The sequence below is a fragment of the Pholis gunnellus genome, assembly GCF_910591455.1.
Source record: "Pholis gunnellus genome assembly, chromosome: 2".
In the NCBI taxonomy this organism is placed as follows: Eukaryota; Metazoa; Chordata; class Actinopteri; order Perciformes; family Pholidae; genus Pholis; species Pholis gunnellus.
This window is the reverse complement of record NC_136536.1, coordinates 6,622,274-6,632,258: the sequence shown is the minus strand read 5'-3', so window position 1 is coordinate 6,632,258 and position 9,985 is coordinate 6,622,274. Positions and strand designations below refer to the sequence as shown.

The 9,985-nt window shown below is 39.5% G+C and overlaps 1 protein-coding gene across 1 annotated transcript; it reads left to right on the top strand.

The window, feature by feature from the left end:
- Window positions 1-1,622: 1,622 nt before the first annotated feature.
- On the top strand, window positions 1,623-5,043 carry LOC306707940 (chemokine-like protein TAFA-1; the record flags this gene model as incomplete). The annotated part of the gene is made up of 5 exons (XM_079175604.1): window positions 1,623-1,650; window positions 2,441-2,581; window positions 3,727-3,851; window positions 4,042-4,128; window positions 4,282-5,043. The coding sequence occupies 4 exons, from the start codon at window positions 1,623-1,625 to the stop codon at window positions 4,072-4,074; spliced, it is 327 nt and encodes a 108-aa protein (XP_079031730.1). The 3' UTR covers window positions 4,075-4,128; window positions 4,282-5,043.
- Between the last annotated feature and the right edge of the window lie 4,942 nt (window positions 5,044-9,985).

Genomic DNA, 9,985 nt, shown 5'->3' with positions numbered 1-9,985 from the left:
TTAGAGAATCAAGAGTGAATCGAGCCCACTTCTATCCAGCAGGTCAAGTGGGGTGCTGTTGGTTAAGCCCCACAGGAGCTCACACGATGGTTCAATTATATCCAGAAACTGACACTCAACTCTTTCCTTACTGACTTTAAGCTACTTTAATGGCTTAGCTTCCAATTAACAAATGTTCTATGTAACAAAACGATCTGAAAATTGATGCGTCCCCACTCTTGTAATCCCATTTGACATGACTTGTGATCACAAAAACACTTCATTTTAGCCCCAAATTAGCATTTAGGCAGTAAATAAACACATATATAATTTTCCAACTATTTTAGAGGCCAAACTATTAGTAGATTAATCGGTTAGTTGATTAGCAGAATATCATATTGCAATAATCATGCAATAATAGTTATTCAAGTTTTCATAAATATACAGTATTTATCAACAATTATAACTTCTCCAACTTAGGAGTGCCCACAAATTACTAATAATTAATTGTTTATATATTGCTTATAAATCTTATACATTTTTGGGGAGTTTAAAGTTATTTAGTACTACATAAAACACAGAAAAGCCACAAATTGTCCCATTTAAGAAGCCGGAACAAGAAAATATTTGGTATTTTTACTCTCTCAAATGATTTAAGAGTTTAAAAATGTTTTTTTCTCAGTCAACTAATCAATTAACCGATCACTTGTTACATTTATACATATGATTCCAACTATGCCATACTGTGCATTCAAGCAGTAATTATCCATTTATATATCAGCTATGGATGCGTCATAAAACAAGCTATAAAGGAGTTTAGTTATTGACAAATGAAAATATTTTTATACCCGCTTACAACTATATTATGGGTTTTATTAAGTCTGTTTACTTATTATGAATGCTCATGAAGGAATGTTGAAATAAACACTAATTAATGTTACCACTTGGATTTATATATTGATTGAATTGAACGGTAGACTTTCCTTCTACGATGCTGCATTCCTGCTTCTAACTCCTCACAAACCAAAATATTCAAATGCAGTGAAGCGATATATGCAAATCTCAGCCATGACACATTTCACAAACCCACAGCTCATTGTCAAACATTACTTCAAATCACTTTGCAGGCAAAATACCGGCTACTTTTTGCCCTCTCTCTACACTTTTTCTCTCCACAACCTCCTTGATCTTGTGTCGTGCTGACGGGTGTAATTGTCAGATGGTCCTTTGCTGCACAACTCTCATATGTGGAGAGTCTGAGCGCAGTGGGTGGGAGAGGCCAGCGGTTGAGGTGGGTCGAGTCCGTTCGGTCCAGTCCTCTTAGCCTCCGGGGCAAAGTCAGTAGCTCGGTGATAATTGCATGGTTGAGCCAGTGTTCATATTCATGATAACCCTGAAGCAGGCCTCTCCTCCTGCGAATAGATGTCGTTTTTTTTTTCTGCCTGCTCTCACACATCTCTTCATCAATTCAACAAGCTGCAGGGGTCTCGCTCGCTCAAAGAGTGTAAATCACAATTATTCTTGTTTACAGCACATTTGTGTAATGTTTCACAGTTATTTTTGATTAAGCATGAGATACAGGCCATTAAAAGGTACCCAAAAATACATTTCACAAAAGTATTGTAATATACCTTTTTGAAAACATGGATATGACAGTCAGTAGTGGAGGAAGTATGCAGATTGCTTACTTAAGTAAAAGTGATAGTATTGCAATGTAATAATAGCTTGTTGCCAGTAGAATTACTCAATTCAAAATCCTACATAAATGAAATTACAGGAGTCTTCATTTTGTTGTGACATAGTGGATAATGTGAGCAATTATTTAAATGAAACCATGAGAGAAATTTAGAGGGGAACTGTCTCTTACAACTCGCATATGAAACAGGACAAAGGGCCACAAGCACGCACAATTTTAACAACGGGTGTACAGCCCAAAAGCTTAGAAACCATTGGTTTAATGCATTTTATAAAGCTATCATTTTACATTTTCATCCTAAAAGTAAGCAGTAATTACAGTTGTCGGATTAATTAATATAATCCATGGCAAATGTTTCGTTGTATGGTAACGTAATTTTTAGGAGACATCACTGAACAATTAATCTAATAAAATATTTTGGTCTAAAAAATATTAAGACAACCAAGATTCGTTTTGTCCGACCAGCCGTCCAAAACTCAAAGAAATTCAGCATTCAACGATATAGAACAGAAAAACCTTGAAATTGCTTATGATTTTCTTACAATTAATCTCAGAATAAAAAGTACAATATTCCTTTCTAAAATGTAGTGAAGAAGTACAAGTACCGAAAAGTAGTACTTGAGTAAAACACTGATGACAGTCTGTGTCTGGTCTCAAATGTCCACACAGTGAGGAGTTGAGAGGTTCTCAGAAAGCTCTATTGATCACCCTTGAAATGCCGATTTAATGTAGTTTGTCGTCTGTTTTTTTTTCTTTCCTTATCAGAGGGGGGCACATGTGAAGTAATCGCTGCTCACCGATGCTGTAATAAGAATCGTATTGAGGAGCGGTCTCAGACGGTCAAGTGTTCTTGTCTGCCGGGGAAGGTGGCTGGAACCACCAGAAACAGACCTTCATGCGTCGACGGTGAGTATTTTAGCATATAAAAGAAAAATAATGCATAATATGTTTTAATACAATGCTGTCTAAAGGTGGCACAAGTAAAAAATAAAAATTGTGGTTTTGAATGCAAGTCACACTGCAGGAAAAGAAAGGTTTCCATTTGTTTTTATTTTTACTTAACATGCACGGTATACAAAAAGTTAAATCCTGACAAAACTACTTTGTAAATGTTTTGTAAAGATACAGAGATCTGTTCAAATAAAAGCTTAAGTCTCCCATGCAATGCCTTCTCCCAGATAAGATTAACATTACCTTGGATAATGTCACAACCAAATACTGTAGCTGACAGACAGCAGAAGGTATCTGCAGGGGTAAGCTTTACTCCCAACAGTCATACACAACTGCTGAATGTAGCGCACCTCAGGGAAGAGCAAAGAAGTGAAGAAAAAAAAAAGCAAAGACATGCAGAGGACAGCGGCTGTTGATTACATAGGTATCGTGTAGATATTTCATGATGGTTTTACATATGCTTTGACAAATGTCTGCTACACAGACTCAATCCCTTGCAAGAAATGGATTTGGTGGCGAGGTCTGACACAACTAAAACACATTTTGGCTTTAGGAAAACCTCTCACCTGCAGCTTTTATCTTAAATCCTTTTGCAAATATAACTGAAATCTCGGAGCGGTCAGGGGGAATAGGAGGTTGCTGGATGTCAGCTCTGACAGATCCCTTTCCTTCGCCACACATTACAAACCATTTACTGTCTACTTACCCTATATTTAAGGCAATTTTCTCTCCTGACGGCAGTAATGTGGCATGCAATGAAGTCAAGTCACAGTCACATCTACCAATCCACTCACTCTGTGAAAAGCCCCAGTTCTACCCATAACATTCATGTAGCCTATGACTGCATCTAATAAAGAAACTGCCTTGTAATAGGTAATGGCTTTGCACAGTAACAAGTTGTCAGAAGCCCATACATGTGACACATAGAGCCAACAATCCTACTGCCACCTTTGACACGACACATGTTGATGGTTAGGATTAGACACCCCCGCCTAATGGCCATCCATCTGCAAAGTGCCGTGTTGTGCAAATGGGTTTTGCACTCTGTTCGGGTGAAAGGCACCTGCATCACAATTTCTCTTTGTCTTCGTTGCCTGTAGCGTCCATAGTAATTGGGAAGTGGTGGTGTGAGATGGAGCCTTGCCTGGAGGGGGAGGAATGCAAGACGCTCCCTGACAACTCAGGCTGGATGTGTTACGCCGGCAACAAGATCAAAACCACAAGGGTAAGGTAACCTCTCTTGACCGCGGGAAACAAGACATTATGGCGGAGAGGCGGGAGAGAAATGTGCAGCGCCGCGACACTCGCTGTGGCATCAACAAAGCAGCATCGTTAGAGCGATTGAATTTCACTGCAAATTGACATGTTAACAACGCGGTCTGACCCCTCAATTTCCTCCTTCTTTTTCTTGTCAGAACACTCAGCCATACACAACATCAACATATTAACACTTTGCGGAATGGATGCAAGGGAACGCCTCTGGTGGAAAGGTTAACCTGCAGGTCAGCCTCTTAATTTTTACTGGGACACTGGTATGCTAATTCCTTCCTCTCAGCTGTCTTAATTGCTAAGCTTTGTGGAGGGAAAACACACAATTTATGATAATTAATGTGATATTCACATCACCCTAAATATGTCTCTCCTTCTTGTTTCAGCACTCACAGGACCAATTATCACAAAGACAATGGACCTATTGTTGCTTTGAGAACTGTGAACACTTCTCATATTAAAGTGTAAAAAGATGTAGAATACATAAAGCACATCCTGCTCAAGGCCACTGAAAATACTGATGCTCCAAAATGCCTGCGGGGAACTTCATCATAACCTTGTAATGAATATATTTTCATCATTTCTTGCCAACTTTGAGACGGAATGTGAATGTCTGCGCATTTGAGTTAGTATCTGGAGAGCATTTAACGCCCCTCCTCAGACATCAGTAGGACAGATGTTCACTACGAAGCGCCAAACAAGACAAGAATACATCAAAAGGACATGAGATGAGCAAGTACAGTAGTTGACAGCCCTCAGGTTTTTCTTTTTTTACATATATATTGTAAGAGGAAAAATATTGTACAGAAGTGTTTGTCCTTTTCTTGTGTACATGAACTTTATTTATGGTGGTGTGGAAAAACAATCATTCGAGTCCCTGAATGCAGTCTTGACCATCCCTCTTGTTACCCACAAAACCCAACACAGACACATTTTGATGAGTTCAAGGATGTGTGTGTTAAGATAAAAAAGATGAATTGTGAGGAAGATGTTTTGCAAATACAGCTTGTGTGTCTTGATACTGTATATTTTACCATTTTTGTTTGTATGGTACTTGTATGCCTTTGATCACCTCTTAAATGGCTTTACCAGTCGAACTTGGTATTGTGTCAGCTACCCTGAAACTGATTGATTCACCAAAAACGTGATACCAGTAGGTTGTTTTCGATACTTGAAATGCCTTATTTGTGTTAAATCATTCAAAGATGATATTGTACATATGATTGATATGTGCTGAAATTTCATTAAAGTCACTGTTCCTGTAACTGATGTGAGCGCATCCTTGCCACTACCCTCACAGGTGTCCATTACAGTACCAGCACTCACAATATTTTAATACACCTTGATGCTAAAGTAGCCAAACCATTGGGTTTGACATTTTGGAAAATAGGTATACCTTTCTTACCAAAAGCTACATGAGAAGATTAGTACCACTCTCATAATGTCCGTATGGTAAATATGAAGTTGGAATCAGAAAACGGTAAGCTTAGCTTAGAATAAAAAACTGGAAACAGCTAGCCTGGCTCTTTCCAAAGGCAACAAAATCTGCCAACAAGCACCTCCAAAGATCAGTAATGTATTTAATCCGACTAAAATGGAAGTGTAAAAATGAAAAGTTGTGGTGTTACAGGGGATATTTGGTCAGGCTATAGAGAGCTGAAGTTAAACCTGAACCTGTAGTTGTTCTATGTTCACAAAGTAATTGTGGTTGGAGTTTATTAAAATCATGTAGGTTGCAATTTCATGCTGCAGTGAATAATAGAACTACAGCTTTATATTTAACAGATATGAGAGTGGTGAAAAAATCTTACTCTCGGCAAGGAAGCGAATAAGCATAAAATGTCAAACTATTCCTTTGATCATAGTTATCTCAAACGAAAAAATCTCAGTCATCCCCTTTAGACTTGCATCTTTAAGCCAGACACCCAGGTTATCAACTGTAGTTACTCTTGTTCTCTGGACACACATAAAGCTATGAACACTCATGTACATAGATGAATGGGTAACGGGACTCGCTCCTGTATTTACAACACTTTGATGCAGTGTCACAGTGGGAGGCTGGCCATTGCTTTCACAGCCTCTGCCCCTTGGAAATTATTCCAGGTGGAACTCTGGATGACTGCTGGTGCTGTGAGTCATCCATCTTCTGGAAAAATGATTCCAGAAGAAAAACTGGTTTTTCCTGGATCCAACGCTTGTTTCACTACTTTCCACTATATTCAGCTTCCCTTAAATGCACTGTTTGTCTGTTCATTCAAATGCACCACTTCTCCCATTCATGAGATAAAAATATACTAGCGTGATTGTAGTCATCCGCTTTTAAACTTAAAAATAAATTTGCCTCAGCTTTTGACCAATGATCTGCCAACGTCAACAATGTTTGGAACAGGAATAGAGAGCCTCTGTTTCAATAGCCTCTTGCACAGTTTATTTATGCATTGAAGAGGATTCTTTTATTGGGTTTTTTTCGGAAATGATGCGATATTTGTTATCTGCCATTGTACCTGTGAGTGACCTTTGATCATATTGTTATTTTAACTCAAATAAACCGGTGATTAATTTGTTAGCGTTCAACAATGACAGCTCTCATGAGTCTTTTAAAACCCTGGTTCCATTTTTAGGACTACACCATTAAACCTTAGGGGGAAGAGTCAAAACGTTATTTTTTTACAGGTTTCCAGTTTCCAGTTTCTTTAAATGCTAATGTTTAAATCGCATATTTAAAGAATATGTTGTTTGGCTCTTTACTAGAACATGCATTAAGTCCATTGCACTCAATGAAAAAATAAAAAATATATATATATATTTTCTGGGCTTACAGAAGAAATCTGTGTGGTCAAAAAAATATCTCTGACGAACTTACTGCTGTGTAACAGCCGTAAGAAAACCTTAAACAGTTTGACTTTTCCCATAAGTTAGAGTTGGGAGTGCTCTTGTATGTGTCAAAATCACAGGGTGCTGATGGAGTGCTGAGAAACACAAATCAAAACCCCAAACCCAGTATAAATCTCAGCTTTCTAGGAAGACTTATGAAAGAATCCCACTGTGCAAAAATGCAGTGCAAAAGCAAGTGGAACAGAAGCAAACCTGGAAGTGTGGTGAGACTTTGGCTCAATGAAACCCTTGCTGAGGATATTTGCATGACAACTACAGTCAACTTGCAATTGTCATCCCCATTCACTACCATACACATGAATTGGTGAATTTGACCATGTTCAGCTGTAAAGAGAAGGAAGGAGCACATTGGACTGGAAATCCAGGTGAGGCTGTATTAACGATCAATAGTGAATTAGTAGGCATCTGAATGGCATGTGTTCAGTGTTTCTATGATTCTGCCCTTGCATGTGTTGTCTGTAAGCTCCTAGAAATGTGCACTCGAGTGCAGATATCTGCCTGGTGTGTCTGCAAAAAACACTGTATTGTGTACTCTGTATTGTGTGTGATTGAATGAATGCAACCCACAATTGGCTTACCCCCCATCTAGACTCTAATGGCCTGTAAGGCGCTGTAAAACACACTTCATCCAAACTCAAAAACCAGAGACGATACATGCAGGCAATCGGCTCGAAGTAGACGTGTACGACATTGCATTGGGTCTGAAATGCACTCAGCTGTGTTATCACAAGCGGCGCGTATCGGTTCTTGAGCCATAACTGGGCACCCAAAATACAAAGCAGTTTGCTGCAGCAGAATGTGAAATCGGCTGTGGTGAGACACAAAAGGTGCACACTATCTCACTCACAGAGATGTTAATTACAGCACGCTGTCCATCATCCATTGCACTAAATTGCTAAAAATGACTGCATGAATAAAAGAAAATGCTATTGCAATTTTAACTATAGCCTTTGAAATAATGTTTCCTGTCCAACATGGGATTGCTAAATGGGCAGAATATTTGCAAGATGGCAGCGAGCGGCATCTAATTTTCCGTCAGTCTTCAGTGTGGTTCTCTGGCCTGCTGCTTTAGGCTCTGATGTCTCACATCAAGCTGCAGAACAGTGAGAAATAAGACACAAGTGATGGTGATGTGCCCTGACTTCTTTTTATGATGCACCAGGGACGTCCTGGGAGTTGAGGCTCCCATGGGTTTGTTCAGAAGACACATTTCATTCAAAACACTCAGACAGTCTAGTCATGCTCCATTCTCTGCACTTGGAAGTCGCTACTCTGTTTCTATGAATATCAAGGTGCAACTTAAAGCAACAGCATATAATGATAAGGTGTAAAGTGTGAAATAACTCCTCTCGAGAAAAAAAGATCCCCACACACCGGTAATTATCTGCTTGAGAGAGGATCAATGCTCAAGATGCCTTTTTATTAGCAATGTATAAAATTAACTGTATGGCATTTACGAATACTAGATCTGCACTGGATACACATACACAAAACTTCAAAGGGGAACATATACAGTGTACACAAAACACTTAACAAGATAAAAGCCATTAGCTCCTCTTTGCAGTGGTTTTCTGTGGTATCAAGCAATCGCCAAGATTACCCAGTCTAATCACATCCTGTAACCGAGAACTGTCTCCGCCGCCCCTGCAGGATTCTCAGATTTTAAAGTCAAGGTAATGCCGACCAAACTGGATTCTAATTAAAGTTGACATCAGGTGCCTCATGCTCCTTTCCCCCCCCCTCCTCCTCGGGCTTTCATCTAAATGATTCATGCAGAGAGCACCAGGCCTTTCATGCCGTTAGGTCCCCACAAAGGAATAACAACTTGATCATACATAGCAAACATAGACAGATTTACAATGACACCGGCACAGTGTCTGTTGCACCGACTTATATCAAGTTATGTCAGACCGATGCTGAGGCACTCAGCTGACATGTTGTGTTTTTGCATGGACGCTTTTTTTTACAGATATTCGTGCTGACAAATGTGAGAGAGAAAATTAAATCAGAAGGCTAAAATTGGTTTCATAATAGAATCACATTGCCCCATGAAGACAAAATACAACAAAATGTTAAGTTCCCTGGTGGGATAGCTTGAATAGGGTGCGACCTGCTGTGAACCTGAAGTGATTGTTTGGAAATGGATGTGACAAGTGTGTGTCAGCCATATGTTGTGGGGTGGAACGCTGGCATTGTGGAAGAGATCCGTTTGAGCAACTCAGTGTTGCTCTGGGTATAAGAGCATCAGCTAAACGCCTAACGGAAACATTAAATTGAATCCTTGGCTGAAATTGAAGGCAACATAGGTAGGCTAAATAATTGCCGAATAGAGAAATTAATACTTGGAGGCTTTTTCTTCTTCCTCTCATGAGTGGGAAGAGGATTTATCTCTGTGTGGGAAAGAGTGCCTTGAATTAAAGATGAGCTTCCCCTGCATTTTGTCAAGCTATTGTGAACAACACGGCATAAAGTACACAATAACTACAGGTATGCAAAAATAGGTTCGGTATAATGGTTCAGCTTTGTAGAAAAGATGAACAGACTTACAATGGCATGCAAGTGCCTCCAGGCTGAGTAAGTGGGTTGTGTGCTCTTATTATTGGTGAATTGGAAGGCTGAAAATCTTGTCTCTGAAAAACTTAAAAATTAGTTGAAATTGCACTGCTAATGAAAACTAACAACTTTAAATCAGACTAGTAGTTTGGTTCCACCTATTTACGATGTCTATCCATAAAACACAGATAGGGATACTACTGTGCTCAGCACCAAGAAACTGTCTGTCTCAGATTTCTAATTTGTTTGTTTCAGACAATGACACATTCTGAGCGTCATCTTTTGAGGCGAAGGACGTGAAATGAGCAGCGACCGACTCGTGTCCAATCCTTCTCTCTGACTGTGGTGTCTTGCTGTAGGTTATTTTCTTTCTCACCACTCTGGCCTCAGCCTTATATGTGACTTTAATGGAGACTGACATTAAATCACAATTACCCATACAAGACACTTTAAAAATAGTTTAGGAAATTCGGCTACCGAAGGGGCCCGCGCCGCTAAACTGCATTCTGTGAGTGCACGTCATATGAGAGTTGAAGGTTCAGAGGAAATTTACACCAACAAAGAAACCCCAGATTAGAGGCAAATTGGCGTTGGCGCTGCGATCACTGAGCTACAGCCAATGAGATCGCATCAGCACAAGAC